The sequence below is a fragment of the Scyliorhinus canicula genome, chromosome 16, assembly GCF_902713615.1.
Source record: "Scyliorhinus canicula chromosome 16, sScyCan1.1, whole genome shotgun sequence".
In the NCBI taxonomy this organism is placed as follows: Eukaryota; Metazoa; Chordata; class Chondrichthyes; order Carcharhiniformes; family Scyliorhinidae; genus Scyliorhinus; species Scyliorhinus canicula.
In genome coordinates this window covers 118,872,482-118,893,365 of record NC_052161.1, presented here as the reverse complement: position 1 = coordinate 118,893,365, position 20,884 = coordinate 118,872,482, and the positions used below count along the sequence as shown (strand labels likewise).

Below are 20,884 nucleotides of genomic sequence, written 5' to 3'. Positions count from 1 at the left end.
GGATTGGAAGAGAGTTACTGCCGTGGGAAGAGTATTGCACATAGTTCAATAAATCCTTGTTCCACGACCACTGGCTTCCTCAAATTACTAAAGTGCACCATATAGAAAACATGCTAAAGCCATGGAGAACTATAGTGTTGGGGTTTATTCACCAGAACGATGCCATGACTGAGAGGTACTGGGACTATAGCCACTTAATGGAGGAGATTTAATAGAGTTTCTGTTTTAATTCTAAAGAGTTTTGAAAGAAGGAGATGATTTCCTTTGGTTGGGAGGAGCAGTCAGTCACAAGCCAAATCAGAGTGGGAGGGCATTGGTTAAGAAACACTTCTTTACACAGCAGGTTGTATGTGGGAGGCTTTGCCTCAGGGAGTGGTTGAGGCCTAATAAAGTTGTTCTTGGGATGTGGGTGCTGCTGCCAATCGTGGGTATGGTGGCATACTCGTTACGAAACTGGGCTAGTATTGCAGAGGCTCGATCTGGAAATGAGTTCAAATAATATCATGGCAGCTGGGGAGTTTAGAATAAATCTGGAATAAGATGTTTATTTCAGTAGTGGTGATCATGAAACTGCTGAGTTGTCATAAAAGCCCCATCTGGTTCTGTAGTTGCCCTTTAGGGAAGGCAATCTGCCATCTTACTCAGTCTGGCTTTATATGTGACTCCGGTCCCACAGCAATATGGATGTTTAACTGCCTCCTGAAATGGTCTCGTAAGCCATCACTCAGATGTATATGGTTGGGCAATGTAGACAAATACGGCAATGTAGACAAAAGCATTCACACCCTGCAGGTGAATTGAAAATGCATTAATTGTCCATTTCTAATTGTGTTGAGAAGGTGGTGTTGTGATTTTAGGGTGCCCACATCAGGGTGTTTGGGATAGAATTCCAGGGTGCCCACATCAGGGTGTTTGGTACAGAATTCCAGGGTGCCCACATCAGGGTGTTTGGTACAGAATTCCAGGGTGCCCACATCAGGGTGTTTGGTACAGAATTCCAGGGTGCCCACATCAGGAGGTTTGGTACAGAATTCCATGGTGCCCACATCAGGATGTTTGGTACAGAATTCCAGGGTGCCCACATCAGGGTGTTTGGTACAGAATTCCAGGGTGCCCACATCAGGGTGTTTGGTACAGAATTCCAGGGTGCCCACATCAGGGTGTTTGGTACAGAATTCCAGGGTGCCCACATCAGGGTGTTTGGTATAGAATTCCAGGGTGCCCACATCAGGGTGTTTGGTATAGAATTCCAGGGTGCCCACATCAGGGTGTTTGGTACAGAATTCCAGGGTGCCCACATCAGGGTGTTTGGTACAGAATTCCAGGGTGCCCACATCAGGGTGTTTGGTATAGAATTCCAGGGTGCCCACATCAGGGTGTTTGGGATAGAATTCCGGGGTGCCCACATCAGGGTGTTTGGTATAGAATTCCAGGGTGCCCACATCAGGGTGTTTGGGATAGAATTCCAGGGTGCCCACATCAGGGTGTTTGGTACAGAATTCCAGGGTGCCCACATCAGGGTGTTTGGTACAGAATTCCAGGGTGCCCACATCAGGGTGTTTGGTACAGAATTCCAGGGTGCCCACATCAGGGTGTTTGGTATAGAATTCCAGGGTGCCCACATCAGGAGGTTTGGTATAGAATTCCAGGGTGCCCACATCAGGAGGTTTGGTATAGAATTCCAGAATAATGGCCCAGCAACGATGTGGGAATGGCAATCTACTTTGTGTGTGACTTTGAGGGGAACTTGGAAGTGAACATTGGAGGTGTTTTGTGCAGATTGTGCTTCTCTTATTATTCTTGGTGATAGACCTTGCAAGGTAGGGAGATGTCAAAGTGTCCTCGGTGCATTGTTACAGTGCATCCTGCAGATTGTACGTACTGCAACCGCCGTGCACTGGTGAAGGTAGGTGGGGTGGTTTTGAAATCAGTGGTGAAGCAACAAACAAATGAACTCCTCTATCCTGGGATGGTGTTTCGCTTCTTCAGGGTTTTAGCTTCAACCAGGTGAATATTTGAAGCAAAGGAAAATACGGGGCAAAATAATTCATATTGGGTTGCTCTTTTTTCAAATTAAGGAGCAATTTACCGCGTGTAGTTCACCTAACCTGCACATCTTGGGATTGTGGGGGTGAAACCCACGCAGCCAGAAAACTCCACAAGACGGTGACCTGGGGCCGGGATCGAACCCAGGTCCTCAGCGTCGTAGGCAGCCGTGCTAACCACTGCCGCCGCCGAGCCGCCCAAAATTAACTTCTTAAATGCAGAGTGAGCTGTCCAGTAACCGTGTCAGATCTATCTTAGTTGTATCTGCTATTTAATGTGTTTATATAGTTGATATTGACTGATACTTGCCTGTTAATTCTAATTTATGCTGATTTTGGTTTGATTGTTGAAGTAAAAGTTATAAGATGTGAAATCTCATCCATTGATTATTCCCGTAGGGGTCGTTCGGTAAATTTGTTTTTTTCGGCTGGTTGCTCTCCTCGGGAATCATAACTAATATTTATGGGTCTCAGCAGGTTTCGGCTACTTTCAACATACTTACATCATAACTCTACTTCAATTGGCGTTGCTGAGAAACTGTGTCAGAATGGTCATAAATGTTTCAGGTCAAGAAGTGCTTAAAAGAGCCAGAAGCTTCCAAAGTTAGGTCAAAAGGCTCAGGGATTATCCCTGAATTTGGAGATAGTAACCATAGGAACAGCTGGACAAGAGTGGTTTTTAATGGCACCCAACAACATGATAGATAAGAGCAAAAATAGAATGTAAAATTTCCAACCACTTTTATTGAGCACTGTGAAATTTATAGTAGTTAAACCTTATAAAAGGTTTATGAGCACTCTTCATAACTTCAGTTCATTACCTCAAGTGTCAACAAAAATGAAAAATGTGAATTGATATTTTACCAATTTAATGCAAAATCCCACAGAAAGAAGGTAAAAAACAAAAACAGTGTGGTGCCCAGAGCTGAGCGGTGCAGCTGGCTGGTTTCCCTCATGTTTGAGGCACTGTTCTTGCAGCCCACAGACTCCTGGGTCTAACTGCAATAAAATCACTTCTGATGGGATTTTCTGCCTTATCTTCTTGGATAATTTAGAACAGGCTGAAGTAATCATCTTATTGCAAGCTATGATACCACAGGGCAGAGAGTTGACTGGATACGGAAAGCAGAGAGTATTAGTAACAGGATGATTTTTGGATTGGCAGCGTCTGCGTGGGCAAGGTGCACCCCAGAGATGGTGGGTTGGTTCCTTTCTCATTTCCATGCATACTAGGGAGTGATCGCAAGGTTAGTTGATGGTACCAAATTAGGTGATGTGCACAGATGCCAGTCAAAAAAGAAAAGACTTGCATTTATATAGCTTTTCACAACCACTGGACCCCTGTGCGGCCAATTATGCACTTTTGCACTGTTGTAATACAGGAAAGGCAGCAGTTGGTTTTATGCACAGCAACCCCATAGAATCATAGAATTTACAGTGCAGAAGGAGGCCATTTGGCCCATTGGGTCTGCACCGGCCCTTGGAAAGAGCGCCTCCCACAAGCAGTGACAAGATGATGAGCAGGTCATTTGCTTGTCTGATTTTGATTGAAGGATAAACATTGGCCAGTACACCTGGAATAACGTCCCTGCTTGTCTTCAAAATGGTGTCATGGGATCTTTTATATTCACTAGAGCAGGCATAGTGTGCGATTTAATGGAAAAAACGAGTCCCGTTTTGGGCACGTCTAGAATCATAGAATCCCTACAGTGCAGAAGGAGGCCATTTGGCCCATCAGAAAAGCACTTTACCCATGTCCATTCCCCATCCACCACGCCCTATTCCCTCAACCTAACCCGCATTTCCCTGGATACTAAGGGGAAATTGATCGTGGCATAACCTGCACATCTTTGGACTTGATGTGGAGATGCCGGCGTTGGACTGGGGTGGGCACAGTAAGAATTCTTACAACACCAGGTTAAAGTCAATAGGTTTGTTTCGAATCACTAGCTTTTAGAGTACAGCTCCTCCCTCAGGTGAATTCACCTCAGGAAGGAGCTGCGCTCCAAAAGCTAGTGATTTCTAAACAGACCTGTTGAACTTTAATTTGGTGTTGTAAGACTTCTTGCTGTGCCCATCTTTGGACTATGGGGGGAAACCAGAGCACCCGGAGGAAGCACACGCTGACATGGGGAGGAAGTGCAAACTCCACACAGATTGTGACCCAAGGTCAGAATTGAACCCGGGTCCCTGGCTCTGTGAGGCAGCAGTGCTAACCAATGTGCCATCATGCCTGCAGCGGCGAGAACGACCCTGCGACTAAACGGGATCTCAGCTCGCCAGTGCAGAAAGAGATTGGAGTACCATTTAAAATGGCACCCCAATCCCTCGACCCCCCATCCACTGCAGATCTGGACCCCCCTAAGCCCCAAACTACCAATTAGAGGGTCCCAGGGTGGCACTGCCAGGGTGCCAGAGTGGCATCGGGAGTGCCGGGGTACCACTTTGCCCAGAATCCGACCACCCAGGGGCCTCCGATCTTCTGGGAGACCCCCACCAAGTGCTGTTACACCTGGTTCACATTTATGGAAACCAGTTCTAAAGGCGCCACAGCAATGTTTCCGAAGCGAGGCGTTTCGATCCCTCACCTTGGGTAACTCTGGCATAGACAGATTCAAGTGACGCTAACTGCCCACTTGAATATATCAATCTGGATCCCGTGCTCAATCAGAGTAAACGTATGGACCCCACCTCTTGAAGTTTTTTTCTTCTATGGAACTAAGGAGGTTGAGGGGCGACCTGATAGAGATCTACAGAATTATGAGGGGCATAGACAGAGTGGATAGTCAGAGGCTTTTTCCCAGGGTAGAGGGGTCAATTACTAGGGGGCATAGGTTTAAGGTGCGAGGGGCAAGGTTTAGAAGAGATGTACGAGGCAAGTTTTTTATACAGAGGGTAGTGGGTGCCTGGAACCCACTGCCTGAGGAGGTGGTGGAAGCAGGGACGATAGTGACGTTTGAGGGGCATCTTGACAAATACATGAATAGGATGGGAATAGAGGGATATGGACCCCGGTAGTGTAGAAGATTTTAGTTTAGACGGGCAGCAGGGTCAGCGCAAGCTTGGAGGGCCAAAGGGCCTGTTCCTGTGCTGTACGTTTCTTTGTTCTTTGTTCTTATGTTCCCAACGATATGGCGGAGAATGCAACCATTGGTGCTGGCACGCAAAGAGAACGTATGGGGCAAAGCCGCAGGGGACGGCTCCGAAGGCAAGCCAAAACCAAACCAAACTGTAAATAGACATCTGTAAATACGTGCCCTGGCCATATTGGGGACCGTAAAAGATGTCTGCCGACTGAAGGGGGGGTCACGGCCACAGTTATAGGGAAGTCACTTGCTTGTAAATGTATGTGTTGGTTTCTGTTTCTCTTTGTTTTCCTTTTTGGCAGGGTTTTGTAACTTGTAACTTTTGAATTGTGAAATATAAAATATGAAATTCCAATAAAAACATTTAAAAAAAAGAAACTGTGAGGCAGGAGGAAGGAACTAAATGTTAGGAGCAGTGGTGGGCAAAATGCATAGCTGTGGGGAATGGATGGGGAGCGGAGAGAAAGGGGAAAGGATGATAATGAAGGAAAGCAGGAAAATGAAGGGATGAAGGCAAGGGGAAGTCACTGGCAATGAACAGAAGGTAAATGGATGGCAAAAGAGGTAAGGTGGACATGAATGGTAATCAAGGGGAGAGGAAAAGCAACAATTTGTATTAATATAGCACCTTTCACATTCTCAGTATGTTCAAAAGCATGTAACACGAAGAAGGTACTACTGAAGTGTGTTCACTATCCTAATATAGGAAAATACATCAGTCAGTTTGCACACAGCAAAATTCCGCAAATAACAATGAGATAATTGTCAACCAAGATTATAATCAAAATAATGTCAAACCTTTCTTTCCATTATATTCACCTCAATGCCAGGGTTTGATGGTGTGCTGCGCTATAAGTGTTACTTGAGTAACAGGAATATGAGTGATAATTGGCTGCTGTGTTCCCCTGGCAATACTTTGAGATAGCCCTGGTCTCACAGCAGCTCAGGTCACAAATTGAGCTGCGAGAAGATGCGTCTCTTGTACCGACTGATGTGAAGGCGACCTGGCCCTGCCTTCTGCCATGAGTTCAGGCATCCCGAATGGTCTGGTTGCTCTGCTATCCTTGGAGACAGCAGGATCACATGAATGCATTCCTGCCATGCAGCTTATGCCAGGCTCTTGCTCTGTCTGGCCACTGATTTGTGGATGTATGGAGCGAAAGGTGCCAATCAGACCATTGGGGCTTAGAAAGACGGTTTCTGTAACTTGTCAAACCCTGTCCACTTTGGGAGTCAATCGGCCTCCATGCCAGTCTGAGCATCCACAACAGAAGCCATAATTATGCCTTGGGCCTGTGTGGTAGGTGGCTCCACACCCTGCAGTACACGTGAGAGAATGTTGCAAAGCCAGCCTTCATGTTGATAGAGATTCAGGTTGTGGCCTAGACAGCTGGTTCTTGATCCAGAGCGAGGCCATCAACGTGGGTCCAACTCCCGCACTGGCTGAGGTTATTCATGAAGGCCCCGACTTCTCAATCTTTCCCCCAGGCCTGAGGTGTGGTGATCCTCAGGTTAAATCACCACCAGTCAGCTTTCCCTCTTGATGCACTATCAATTACAACGAGATGAGAGTAGAGAGTAATCGAGGCTTTATTACGCTGAGATGTGAGGCCTCCTGAAGCTGCTGCCGAAATGGCTGCAGCTCAGTGAGCACACACATTTATACTCCTCCTACTGGGTGGTGAATACCACATTCACGCCCTGTCAAAAAAGAGTCGAGCAGGGGTGGTGGAAAACTATTTACATGCATTTTAAGGTAAACATTTTGGGGAAAGTTCACAAATTCAGGCAATCGGGTGCCTTGATCCTCTGTTGTGAGCGCCGCAGTCCCGGTGGCGATGCAGGCGTTGGCTCGGTCGCTGTGACTCCAGGAGCGTGTAGACCTCATCTTCATCCCCGGGTGGGACCAAGGGGAGGACAGATCGTCCTGGAGTGGGGGTTGTGGTGGGGTGCGCTGGGGGAGGATGGGTGGCGTCGGGGCGGAGGGGGGTTGGGGACCCAGCTGGTGCCAGGTCCCTGAAGGAGACTGCGCCTTGGCGGCTGTCGGGATACGCCACGTAGGTGTAATGCGGGTTTGCATGGAGTAAATGTACCCTCTCGACCAATGGGTCAGCCTTGTGGAACCACACATGCTTGCGGAGGAGGACGGGTCCTGGGGAAGGCAAGGAGACGTTCATGGGGGGTTGCATTAGTCGCAGTGCAAAGTAGCAACCGGATGGAGTGAAGGGCTTCGGGGAGGACCTCCTGCCAGCGGGAGACGGGGAGATGTTTGGACCGTAGGGCCAACTGGACAGCCTTCCTGACCGTCCTGTTCACCCTCTCTACCTGCCCGTTTCCCCGGGGGTCGTAGCTGGTCGTCCTGCTCGAGGCGATGCCCTTGCTGAGCAGGTACGACGCGGCTCATCGCTAATATATGAGGATCCCCAGTCGCTGTGGATGTAGGCGGGGAAACGGAACAGGGCGAAGATGGTGTTGAGGGCTTTGATGACGGTGGCAGACGTCATATCGGGGCATGGGACGGCGGAGGGGAATCTGGAGTATTCGTCGACCACGTTAAGGAAGTACGTGTTTCGGTCGGTGAATGGGAGGGGCCCTTTGAAATCCACGCTGAGGCGTTCAAAGGGGCGGGAGGCCTTCACTAGACGCGCGCGGTCTAGTCGGACCAAGTCGGTCGCTGCTGTTCCGCGCAGCGACCGTGGATCGCCCCTCCCCCCCACCCCGGGCCCCCCAGGGCCCCACGCCGCGCACCAACTTCTCCGGCCCGCCTCCCGGCTCCCGCAACGGCCCCACGGTCCTCCCGACCCGCGCCCCCAGCTGCCCCGACCGGCTCGCGGACGCCGCTGACTCTGCACCCAGCCGCCACGAGGCTCCCACGGGCGCCGCCATCTTGGGCCCCGGACGCCACGTGCGGGTCCTGGGCGCCGCCATCTTGGGACCCCGGGCATCGTTTCAGGGCCTTGGGGGAGGGGGAGCTCCATGGGGGGGCGCATGCGATCGGGGTCGGGCCCTAGAACTCCATTTTGCACCACATAGCCGAGGATGGCTAAGCGGTTGGTGCTGAACACGCACTTCTCCTTGTTTTTAAAAAAAATGTTTTTATTCTCCATTTTCACATTTTCCTCCAAAATTCCCACCCCACCCCCAAACAGGAAACGGTAACAAATACAAAGTCAATCCCCTTAACAATAACAACGATGCCATCCTCCCACCACACCAAACAACGGCCCACCTGCCAATATATGCACCCCTCCCACGGTGGAAACAAAAAACAAAGGAGAAAAAGAGAAAGGAGTCTGGGACCGCCCATGGTCACCCTGGAGTCCACCCCCCCCCCCCCCCACCCCCACCCCCACACACTCAACGCCATCCAACCTCTGAAAGAGTACCGTATGTGATACCCAAGAGTTGTAACCCCCCCCCACCAACTCCTCCTGCCCACTGCCTCTTATAAAACTCCTCCCCCCAACCTCAGTTCCTTCCCCCCAACTTTCCACTCCGGCTAGACCACCCGGACCCTGTTCTGCCAGGCTCCGATGGCCGCAGCCCCTCCCCCCACCTCACTCCCGTTCACTGGCCGATTTAAACCGGCCAGCGCGGAGGCCCCTGCCCGGGTCCCTTTCCCCCTTGCCCTGCCCCAGGAAAGCCCAGAAATCCCCTTTTAGCACACACACCCCGCATATCCACCTACACCCCAAAGAGCCGATTTCGAGTGCAAATCCCATCACTTCCCTTGTCCAAATATATACACCATTGGCTCCTCTAGCTCATACACCCGGACGCAGTGAAACAAAAAAGAGACAATAAAGAAGAAAATACAGTCCTGAGGTTACATCGGCACATGGCCATTTCTCAATTTCTCAGTTCTGCCACAGTCCTTCTGCCTTCGCAAACTCCTCTATTGCTTCCGCCGTTCCAAAATAAAAGTCCTTGAGCTTAAAAGTCACCCTCAGCTTCGCTGGATATACAATGCCGCACTGCACCTTGCTGATGTACAGTGCCCTCTTCACCCGGTTGAAAGCAGCCCGGCTCCTCGCCAGCTCCACCGTAAAGTCCTGGTATACACGTATACCAGCTCCAGCCCACTGCACCACCCGCTTCAGCTTGGCCCAGCACAGGGCCTTCTCCTTCACACAGTACCTACGGAAGCACAAAGTCACTACTCTTGGTGGCTCACCCGCCTTTGGTACAGGCCTCCCCGACCGATGAGCCCGATCCAGTTCATATCGGGAGGGATCCTCCCCCTGCCCCAATAGCTTCGCCACCTTAGCGGCAAAATACTCCGTCAATACTCCTTCAACTCTTTCGGGCAGCCCCACAATCCTCAAATTCTGTCGCCTGGACCTGTTTTCCAGGTCTTCCAATTTTCCTCGCAGATCCTTGTTCACCTCCATCGCCTTCCGCATCTCCTTCCCCATCGAGGTAAGTTGATCACTGTGCTGCGCCACCGACTCCTCCACTACCTTCAGCACCTCCCCTTGTACCCGCACCTCCGCCACTGCACTCGCCACCGCCGCCATCACCGAGGAAATCGCCTCCTCCACCAGCACACTCAAAACCTCCCTCATCTCCTTCCTCATCGCCTCCAGGTGTTTTGTAAACTACCTTTCGAATTCTGCAGCCATTACCTTAGTTATTTCTTCAGCCTTCAGCAGTGAGGCCTCTCCTGATGCTCTAGCCTCCTTTTTCCCTGGTGACCCCGTGGTGACCTCTCCTCTCCCCAAGGGGCCCTCAGCTGCTTTTTTAACGGCCGTTTTCTTACCGACCCTGGACATCTTCTTGTGCTGTGCCTCCTCTGCGCCTACTCTGTGCCTTTGACACTTCCGTGGACCCTGGGACCGGGCTTAACGCCCAGAAAATGCCGTCCCCGATCGGGAGCCCTCCATTGCGCAGCCGCCTCCCGCCCGCCATCACCGGAAGTCACGCACTTCTCCTTGTTGGACATTAGGTTGAGGAGTTTGGCAGTGTGGAGGAATTTGCAAAGGTTAGCGTCGTGGTCCTGCTGGTCGTGGCCGCAGATGGTGACGTTATCCAGGTACGGGAAGGTGACCCACAGTCCGTACCGGTCAACCATTCGGTCCATCTCCTGTTGGAAAACCGAGACCCCATTAGTGACGCCGAAGGGAACCCTAAGGAAGTGGTAAAGGCAGCCATCTGCTTCAAACGCGGTGTACAGGCAGTCCGCCTTGTGAATGGGGAGCTGTTGGTAGGCAGATTTCAGGTCCATGGTCGAGAAGACCCGGTACTGTGCAATCTGATTGACCATATCAGATGTGCATGGGAGGGGGTACGCGTCGAGCTGCGTGTACCGGTTGATGGTCTGACTGTAGTCAATGACCATCCTGTTTTTCTCCCCAGTTTGTCTCTCCAGGGGCTGTTGCTTGCCTCGATGATGCCTTCCCACAGCAGCCGTTGGACCTCAGACCTGATGAAGGTCCTATCCTGAGCGCTGTACCGTCTGCTCCTGGTCACGATGGGTTTTCAATCCGGGGTGAGGTTAGCAAACAGAGAAGGTAGGTCGACCTTAAGGGTTGTGAGACCGCATACAGTAAGGGGTGGTAGGGGCCCGCCAAATTTCAGGGTCAGACTTTGGAGGTTGCACTGGAAGTCTAGGCCGAGTAGCAAGGCAGCGCAGAGGTTGGGGAGGACGTAAAGCTGGAAGTCACTGAACTCTACGCCCTGGATGGTGAGGGTGGCGATGCAGTACCCCTGGATCTCCACTGAGTGGGATCCGGAGGCCAGGGAGATTCTCTGGTTAATGGGGTGTACTGCGAGGGAGCAGCGCCTTACCGTATCGGGGTGAATAAAGTTCTCTGTGCTCCCGGAGTCAAGAAGGCCTGATGTCTTGTGCCCATCGACTTTTACCTTTGTCGATGCGGTTGCGAGGTTGTGCGGCCGGGACTTGTCGATCGTGATGGTGGCGAGCTGTAGCTGGCGTTGGTGGGCCCCGGGCTGGTCAGCGGCGGTTGCAGGCGATGAGCGACCCGATGAGGTGCCCGACGAGCAGGGGTCCTGAGGCGGGGAAGATGGCGGCGCCCACGGGCTGCACATGGGGGGTGCAGGAACAATGGGCCTCGTTACAGCGGTGATCGAGCGGGCCTGGCACACAGCAGCGCAATGTCCTTTCTTCCTGCAGGCTTTGCAGAGTGCGCTCCGCGCCGGGCAGCGCTGCCAGGGGTGCTTTGTCTGGCCGCAGAAGTAGCACTTGGGTCCCCCGGGGTTGGCTGGCTGCCGCGCGGCGCAGGCTGGGGTTGGCTGGGGGCGGTCGCTGGTGGGGTCCAGGAGGGGTTGTTCACTGGTGGGGTCCACGATGTCCAGGAAGTGGGGGGGGGGGGGTACGCTTGTACATTACGAGAGGCGACCGTTAGTGAGATCGGGGGTTTCTTGGTCGCAGCGAGGTCGAGGGTCTAAGAGGCGCTGGAGGATATTTGCCAACCCTATACCCGTAACAAAGCGTCCCTAATTAAGAGTTGGGAATGTTCAACGTCCGAAACGGCCTGGCAATTGCAGTCCCTCGCCAGGGCGTGCAAGGCACACCAGAAATCTTCCACAGACTCACTGGGGAGTTGCTGCCGTGTGGACAGGAGGTGCCTGGCGTAGAGTTTGTTGGTCTGCTGGGTGTAGTTCTCCTTCAGTAGCGCCACGGCCTCAGCATAGGTAGGCACGTCCCGGATGAGGGGAAAGATGTCGGAGCTCAGCCGCGTGTACAGGATCTGGATCTTCTGTGCCTCTGAGGGTGGTTCAGTCGCAGATCTGATGTAGGCCTCAAAGCAAGCTAGCCAATGTGCGAAGGCCGACTTGGCGTTGTCTGCTTGAGGGTGCAGCTGCAGGCGATCTGGCTTGATGTGGAGGTCCATTGTTGTAAAATCTCAGCTTAATAAATTGATGCACTACCAATTACGACGAGATGAGAGTAGAGAGTAATCGAGGCTTTATTAAGCAGAGATGTGTAGCCTCCTGCAGCTGCTGCCAAAATGGCTGCAGCTCGGTGAGCACACACATTTATACTCCGCCTACTGGGCGGAGCCAGCAGGCAGGGATTTCACCCTGTACCTGTAGTACAGGAGCCTTACCGTATTGCATCTCGTATGTGATATATACAACAGTGGTGACTACCACACCCCTCACAGCCTATCGTCTTCCGGAACTATGGTGACTTTACCTTCACCTCTTAACACCAGCTGAGGGAAATTTTCTGTTGTGCTGAGTAGGAATTAGACTGTTACTGTTCAAACCCATTTATCAGAGGGTTAATGGTAGAATATGTGAAAGAGAATGAGAGCAGATTTAAGAATACATAAATCCTTTGTACGAATAATGAAAGGACTGATACAGCCCTTCAATAATGAAAATACTAAATGTGCTTTATTTTAAGTTCTGCAATTACCAAAGTGATTGCAAAGTTAGTTGTCTGAAAATAAATTGTTAATAATGGGATAGAGTTGCCAGAGTTCTGTTTAAATGTTGTTCCGGTTACCCACGGTTGATGCATTTTCAGCCGTGGTGAGCTTCAAAATATTGCAAAATAAAAGCATCGCCCTATTCTTAGAATCATGATTTATGGATCTTTAGATAATGCAGTACGAGAATAAATGAGAAATTTAAAACAATATGCTCCAGTATTGCAAAATGTCATTACAGTAACATTGTTCAGAATTACTACTAGTGTTAGATGCAAAAATGATTTATTTGATAATTTACTGAACACCACAATTTATCTGCTGCTAGTTCATTAGCACAGAATGCATTGGCTGTTTTAAGGTTTTGTATCGTGTGTGTATTTGTGTGCGAGTGTGTTGTTACCTGGTGATTGCTGCTTCGGTCTATGCTGATTGTTTGATACCCAGGTGATGAACTGGGTGGTGCTTGCTCGGTGGCTGGGGATACAGCACAAGGGGATTGGTTCGTGGCGGGAAGGACTGCATCCTCGGGCAGCTTGTTAATCGCGACTAACTGGCTTAGTGTCAAAGGCTGATAGAATCAGCTGCAGTTTGTGGATGCTGCTTATGCAAGGCTCAGACTCCTTCACCAGTCCTCTCAACGCTGAAAGTGATTCATATCTGTCGCAGGACAGGGCAACGTTAATGTGGGAATAGCAGGGTAACTGACAAGGAAACTATCTGCGGGGATCGGAACCGCAGCACAGTTACTCGTCGGATCGGAACCACAGCAAAAATCTAAAAAAAAATCAATCAACTGTGGAAGACAAATCAAAAAAGAAATATCTGCAGCGGTGAGATGGCAGAGCAAGAAATTGAGGACTTTGAGACGGACAGTGTGTCCGACACTGCGTGCATGCTCAATCATGTCCACCCCCCACCGTACAGCATCGACGACCAGCCATGGCCACTGGAGGCACGCAGCATGTGCGAGTTCTGGGGATGGGCTTTCCTGGTTACTGTCTTTAACTTTGTGCTGTTCCTCCTGAACTTTGTCCTCATGGCCACTGTGTTTTGCATTGTGCTGCTGCCCACTATTGTGGTGGTGTACTTTGGGTTTCAGTGTCACTCCAGGGTAAGTAAACTGCGGCGGGGAATGCTAATTCTCTACTTGCCTTGTCGTAGCTGTGAAATTATGAAAGTGGACTGCCCGACCAAAGATAACTACTGACTAAAGTTAAAAAGGTTGTAAAGAGTGCCTGAGTCTTTTGATAATTGATTGCGTTTTCTGTTAAAATAATTGCAGATTGAGTGCTCTGTTTGTCTGACCAATGCTATAGGGCAGAAATGCAGCAATCCCTGGTTAAATGCAGAGGGGCTGGTTTGGATCGATCCACATTTATAGCTCATCTGATTGGGAGAGTATTCCCGTTGATGGTGAGCTGCCCGGTGAGGAAGCAGCATTTTTATTTTAAACGCTTGCCTGATATAACTGTCAAAGGTTTCGAATGCAACTGAATGGTGCAACTCGAAAAATATTAAAATGGTCACGTTCTGCTTGTCAGCTATAGCCACGGCTCTTGCAGCTGTCGCCAGTGTGAATCATGCTGTAACAATATTGCCAGAAACCTTAATAAACGACAGCGTAGAGTTCTCTGCACCCTTCCAATGCTAAAACTAACTTCTGCTGTAAGGTACATTTTCAAGGCGGGGAAACAAAGGTTTAAATCTTTCACCCCCAGAAGGTCTATTCCTTAAGAAAATTCCCAGAGTTAGTGTGAATTTTCCTAACAGTACTTTAAAAAATATATATTCCATGTCTGAACATAAGGGAGGCCTGGCCCACCTTTATAAACCACAAACTCAGGCTCTTGTTCTAGATAGAAGAAAATGGGTCACGGGGATTATGCAGGCACATGTTTGGTACCTTTCATGCCTGAACCTTTAGTTGTGACACTGCCAAAATCCCAAAGTTAAACACTTTAGGGGCATCTAGTGACGGGTGGGCACACATGCCCGTTTATGAAGGGATGGGAAAGGGTCTGGCAAATCATTTGCTAAGCCATGCCCTTGTGTGTAACTTGAAGGAGACCTGGGAACACTTGCTCCGTGTCTGCATTCTCAGACGTTGATGTATCAGGACTTAAAACACGGAGGGCATAAACTGAAGCCATGAGCAATCTTTAAACTGTTTCATAGTCAAGGGACTTAAAAAGAGCAGCAGGTCAGTCAGCGTCTCTGCATTTTCCATGAACTGGCCTTTGGAAAATTTCCCTTTTTAAAAAAAAAGTCACCCTCCATTTCTGAAAATTCAATACAGTTCACAGTTTGAAAATATATTTTCAGGGTTGATCAGACCATGACTAGAAGGTCAAATGTGAAACTAGCGAGGAGGTTAACTCAGATTGAAAGGCACAAATGGAAATGAACAAGCTGTCGTGCGTTGCTGAGCCTAAAAGAAGCTCAGCTCAAATTCTATCAGCCCAGGAGAAGGAGGACATGACATGGAACTGAGATGATACCTCGCTACAGCAACAAATAAATGGACCAGTCTGAGGACCCCGGTTTTGTTTCACTTCTCTGGTTCCATAAAATCCCTACAGTATAGAAGGAGGCGTTTCGGACAACCGAGTCTGCACCCACCCTCCAAAAGAGCATCCGATCTAGGCCCAATCCCCCGCCCTATCCCTATAACCCCTCCCTAACCTACACAGCTTTGGACACTAAGGGTCAATTGATCATGGCCACTCCACCTTCAGCCGCACACCTTTGGACAGTGGGGCAGCATAGTAGCACAGTGGATAGCACAGTTGTTTCACAGCTCTGGGTCCCAGGTTCGATTCCCGGCTTGGGTTACTGTCTGCGCGGAGTCTGCACGTCCTCCCAGTGTTTGTGTGGGTTTCCTCCGTGTGCTCTGGTTTCCTCCCACAGTCCAAAGATCTGCGGGTTAGGCGGATTGGCCATGCTAAATTGCCCTTAGTGCCCAAAAAGGTCAAGTGGGGTCACTGGGTTACAGCGATAGGGTGGCGGTGTGGGCATGTGTAGGGTGCCCTTTCCAAGGGCTGGAGCACCTGGAGGAAACCCACGCAGACACAGTGAGAACGTGCAAACTCCACACAGTCGCCCAGGGCCGGAATTGAACCCAGGCTCCTGGCGCTGTGAGGCAGCAGTGCTAGCTACTGTGCTACCGTGCTGCCCAGATTATCAAAGAGTAACCCTAATTTGGGTGATCCGGCACGATTGGGGCATTTGGAGGAGACAGACACATTATCATGTTACCCCGTTGTGTGGAGGTGGAGACTTGGTCTGGTTTAAATATTACAGGATACACGTACTGTTGCGCCCCAGGCAGTTCCCATCATGTGGTAGCCGCTTACGGCACTTGTGTATTAAAGAATAATGTGAAGCAGGGTGGGAGTGGGATGGAGTGGGGGGTGGGTGGGGGCGGGGGGAGGCGAAGTGGATGGGATAGGAAAGAAGGAAATCCCACCTACTGAGCAAACTTGGGCTGAAAGAAGGGAAATCTGGCAGAAATTAATTCTGCCGCAAACACAAACATACAAAGAGCAGGTGGAGGCCATTTAACCCTTCGAACCTGCTCTGCCGTTCAATAACATCATGAATGATCAGGTAGTAACCTCAAAACTGCATCCCGCGTGCCCTGGATAACCTTTAACCCCCTTGCTTACCAAGAATCTACTCACCTCTACCTTCAAAATATTCAAAGACTCGTATCACCTTTGTACCACCTGTCCAGGAAGAGAATACTAAAGGCTCACAATCTTCTGAGTGAAAACATTTAGGCTTATCTTTGTTTGAAATGGGCTGGGTCCCGCTTTCCCCCTTTCTGAAGGTGCCTTGAATCTATTTCATGAAGACGAGCTGGGGGCAGCAGAGCTGGGACTGGCACGCCTTCCTGTAAGTGCCAATTCCATCTCCTTCCAATTATCAAAACCCCCCTCCCACTTAGAAACCCCAGCACCACCCAGCCAGTTGCAGCAACACATCACAACGTTTAATGCTGCGAAAAACATCAGCCCAAAAATGTCCCCCGATTGCCTTGATGCCCTGGGCCAGCATGTTTAAAGGTAAATGAAAAGCACAATACTGCGGATGCTGGAAATCTGAAACAAAACAGAAAATGCTGGAAAGGCTCAGCAGCTCTGGCAGCGTCTGTGGAGAGAGAAACAGAACTAACGTCATTGATACCTATGTTTCGAGTCCGCATGACTCTTCTTCAGAGTTAAAGAGAGGGCAGAAATGTGAAGGATTGCTTGCTGTAAAAGAGGGGGTGGAGCAAAATAGATCAGCGACAGCTGTGAGCCAGGAAAGATTGCACAATAATGTTTAGGACACAAGCGAAAAGAAGAGTTAACGGCAGTGTTAAGGACTAAAGAAGGTGCTAATCGTGGCATAAAGTTAAAATGGCAGATTATGTTAATCAGTGAATGAAGGTCAGCGATCAGTGAAAGCAAAACTTAAGAAGTGGCAGATGGCCCAGTGGAGGGTGCCGGGGGGGGGCATTGGTGGGATGCATTGAGACAATTGATTTTACATTCCACAATGTATTTAGTGGAATTACTTTGTTTTCAATGCTTAGGGCAGAATTCTCCGCTTCCGCGATAAATCGGGAAGGGCATCGTGAACTCGGCCGAATTTCACAACGGCCTTGGAGGCCGCTCCTCTCACCTTATTCACCCCCACCCAGGGGCTAGGAGCGGCGCTCCGTAACTCTCGGCCGCTGGGCCTTGACGCTTGCGTCAAGGCGGCGCGCCGAGAATGACGCGACGGCGGTGCCTAAGTGGCGTCAGTCGCGCATGCGCAGGTTGGCAGGCTCCAACCCGCGCATGCGCGGCTGACGTCACGACGGCTGACGGCTCAAACCCGCGCATGCGCGCTTGCCGTCTTCCCCTCCGTTGCCCCGCAAGATGTGGCGGCTTGATCTTGCGGGGCGGCGGAGGGGAATGAGTGCGTTGCTTTGAGATGCCGGCCCGACAATTGGTGGGCACCGATCGCGGGCCAGTCCCCTCCCGAGCACGGCCGTGGTGCTCACTCCCCTCCCCGCCCCCCACAAGCTTCAAACGGCACTTTGGCGCCCATGTTCACGACGGCAGCGACCAGGTGTGGTTGCTGCCATCGTGAACTGGTCGGGAACGGCAGACCGCTCGGCCCATCTGGGCCGGAGAATCGCCAGTCACCGTGAAAAACGGCGAGCGGCGATTCTTCCGAGCAGGGGGTGGGAGAATCGCGGGGGGCACCAGGGGGGCGTGTCGTTAGTCGCCCGGCCCTCACGCGATTCTCCCACCCAGCGTGGGGAGCGGAGAATCGCCCTTAGTGTTCACAAACAAAAATGTTGTTTGACTGAAACAGCCCAATTTGTTTCATTCCTGGGAATCTCGCCACCGTTGCAATTTCACTGATTCCTATTATCACTGCTGAGTTTAAAAACTGAGGTGGGGGCAGCACGGTGGTAGAACATAGAACATAGAACACTACAGCGCAGTACGGGCCCTTTGGCCCTCGATGTTGCGCCGACCTGTGAAACCATCTGAAGCCTATCTGACCTACACTATTCCATTTTCATCCATATGTCTATCCAGTGACCATTTAAATGCCCTTAAAGTTGGCAAGTCTACTACTGTTGCAGGCAGGGCGTTCCACACCCCTACTACTCTCTGAGTAAAGAAACTGCCTCTGACATCTGTCCTATATCTATCACCCCTCAATTTAAAGCTATGTCCCCTCGTGTTGGTCATCACCATCCGAGGAAAAAGACTCTCACTGTCCACCCTATCTAACCCTCTGACTATCTGTGCAGTGGGTTAGCCCTGTTGCCTCACGGCGCCGAGGTCCCAGGTTCGATCCCGGCTCTGGGTCACTGTCCGTGTGGAGTTTGCACATTCTCCCCATGTTTGCGTGGGTTTCGTCCCCACAACCCAAAGATGTGCAGGATAGGTGGATTGGCCATGCTAAATTGCCCTGTAATTGGAAAAAATGAATTGGACACTCTAAATTTATTTTTAAAAACTGAGGTGTAGGGATTAAAAAGAAGGTTACTTGGTATTCAGACATTGACCCTCTCTGGTCTGGTCAGAAGCCATGGAATCCACCTATTAATATTTCTGTATCAATCCTCCCTGAGCATCCATGATATTACGGCTCCAGCCATTTCGTCCATCTTCCCATCCCCAGTAATTGGTCCTGGCTGATTGGCCTGGAGAGATTCTGCACTTCTGGATGAGAACTGGGTTTTTATTGTTGTTGCATGATTCTGCTCCACATATTCAGAACTTGCAAGTCTTCACACGACATGGAGAATTTATTGATCGCATCTGCTCTTTCCCTATACTACCTACAGCCTTATCCTACCAGGAGCCATAAGATCTTGAATAATCTAGTCCCTTTGCTCGATCACGTTCTGCTGCACCATTTACCCGAACACTATCCTCTTATCCCCAGCTGCCAATTGTGCGACTCCTGTTCCTGTGCTTTTTATTTTTTGATCTTCCTGTTGCTGCCACTGTGCCCATGCCCCGGCTGATCCTCTTTCGGTACCTTTTGCACAGCCTTTAAACTTTATGAACTGCAAATGCAATAAATTGAAATCTTTACGTGAGACATCCTCCCAGCTGTTCCGTATGCTGCTGGAATGACAGCCTGGCCTTTGCAGTCAGCACCACAATATAAATGAGGCAGTAATTTCCTTCCAGAGGCTAGAAATACCACCTCGTTACAAGGTCGTAAATAAGAATGGTCGGTGCTGCTGCCACTTACCCGCAGGGTTTGCTATTTTCTGCTAGGTTGTCGGCAGAGGGGGGAGAATTGTGAAATGATCAGAAAGGCTAATGGAAAGCTGACCTTTAGATGGCGAGGACTAGCAGACTAGCAGACAAAAGGGTAGGAGTCATGCTTCAGCTATGTCAAGCCCCCACTCCGGATCACACCTGGAATAGGCAGATCTGGGCATTATACCTTGGGCAGCGCACTGGCTCAGTGGTTAGCACTGCTGCCTCACAATGCCAGGGTCCCGGGTTCCATTCCGGTTTTGGGTGACTGTCTGGGTTGACAGTTTACACATTCTCCACGTGTGTGCGTGGGTTTCCTCCGGGTGCTCCAGTTTCCTCCCGCAGTCCAAAAATGTGCAGGTTAGGTGGGTTGGCCATGCTAAATTGGCCCTTAAGTGTCCAAAAAGGTGAGGTGGGGTTACGGGGATGGAGTGGGCCTGGGTGGGATGCTCCTCATGGGGGCCAGTGCCAACTCAATGGGCCGAATGGCCTCCTTTTGCCCTGTAGACTATACCAGCTATACTGGCCTCAGAGGGAGTTGCAGCATAGGTTTACCAGGATGATACCTGAACTCCAAAGGCTGGGGTTTCTGCCCCCCCCCCCCTCCCCCCTCCAACTGGAGGCTGCTCGCTATTGACTGCCGGCAGGATCTTCTGGGCCCGGCGATGTGAATGGCGTCTCGTGCAAGGATCTCTCGTCCCACCGCTGGGGAACCCGCTGGTTACAATCATCATTGTAGCATCTGAATGGTTTTGCAAGACATGGTCCACAGCATGGAGCAAGCCAGCAGCGTTGAACATCCCAAATTTATCCGCAGCATTCTTAATAGACGGAAAGCCTCACCACAAGTGGTTATTGAGTCAAAGGCTTTAAAATCAATCAAACTGAGATTATTTAAAATCAAAAAAAGAAAAATATAAAAGATAATATGGGGAGAGTGTGGAGAAATGGAATTAATCGAGGCTGCTTCAGTTCAAGATCTAGCCCTGGCCAGTCTAAAGAGCCAAATAGCTTTCTGGTCTATGAATGCTATGATGCATCAGGAAATTTAACTCTGCAAAATAATTAGATTTGAAATTTTCTCGCTGAAAATAATTGAGGCATGATTTCGAAATGATGGCTTCCGTAATCTCGGTTCTGTCGCACTTTTGACAATTGCTTCCTAGTCACATTAATAACGTCCCTTTTTTAATTGTCCCACAAAAGAGCCGGAGCACGATTTTCTGCTCGACTGCCTGCAGATAGAATTAACTTTAGAAAATGTACGAAGAGGCTAGCGGAGGCCATTCGGCCCATCAGAGCTCAATTTTCCCACCAGGATCCATGAATACCTCACTGTCTCTTCTTTTCTGCGACTTCAAAATGATGAAACTTTTCCCAGCCGCTGTTCTATTTGTGGAGGAGGTGGGGAGGACTCCCGAAATGGAAGCCACTTTGACCTGTAATATTGAAGGACTCAAAGAGAACATTATAAATTACCTGCCTCACTGTCAGTCAGTCTTTAGTCAGTTCTGAGTGGATTTTTCAAAGAACGAACTTCTCTTACCAGCAGGATGAAGCACTTACTAGCTGAGTGAGTGACACTGAATGCT

General features: G+C 50.1%; 1 protein-coding gene across 1 annotated transcript in view; it reads left to right on the top strand.

The window, feature by feature from the left end:
* Nucleotides 1-13,074: 13,074 nt before the first annotated feature.
* Nucleotides 13,075-20,884, top strand: part of LOC119950703 (transmembrane protein 88) — a 56,474-nt gene continuing 48,664 nt past the window's right edge. The window contains exon 1 of the mRNA XM_038773362.1: nucleotides 13,075-13,642. Within this exon, the coding sequence (XP_038629290.1) occupies nucleotides 13,367-13,642 (276 nt within the window). The 5' untranslated portion in view covers nucleotides 13,075-13,366. The remainder of the gene's footprint in view (nucleotides 13,643-20,884) is intronic.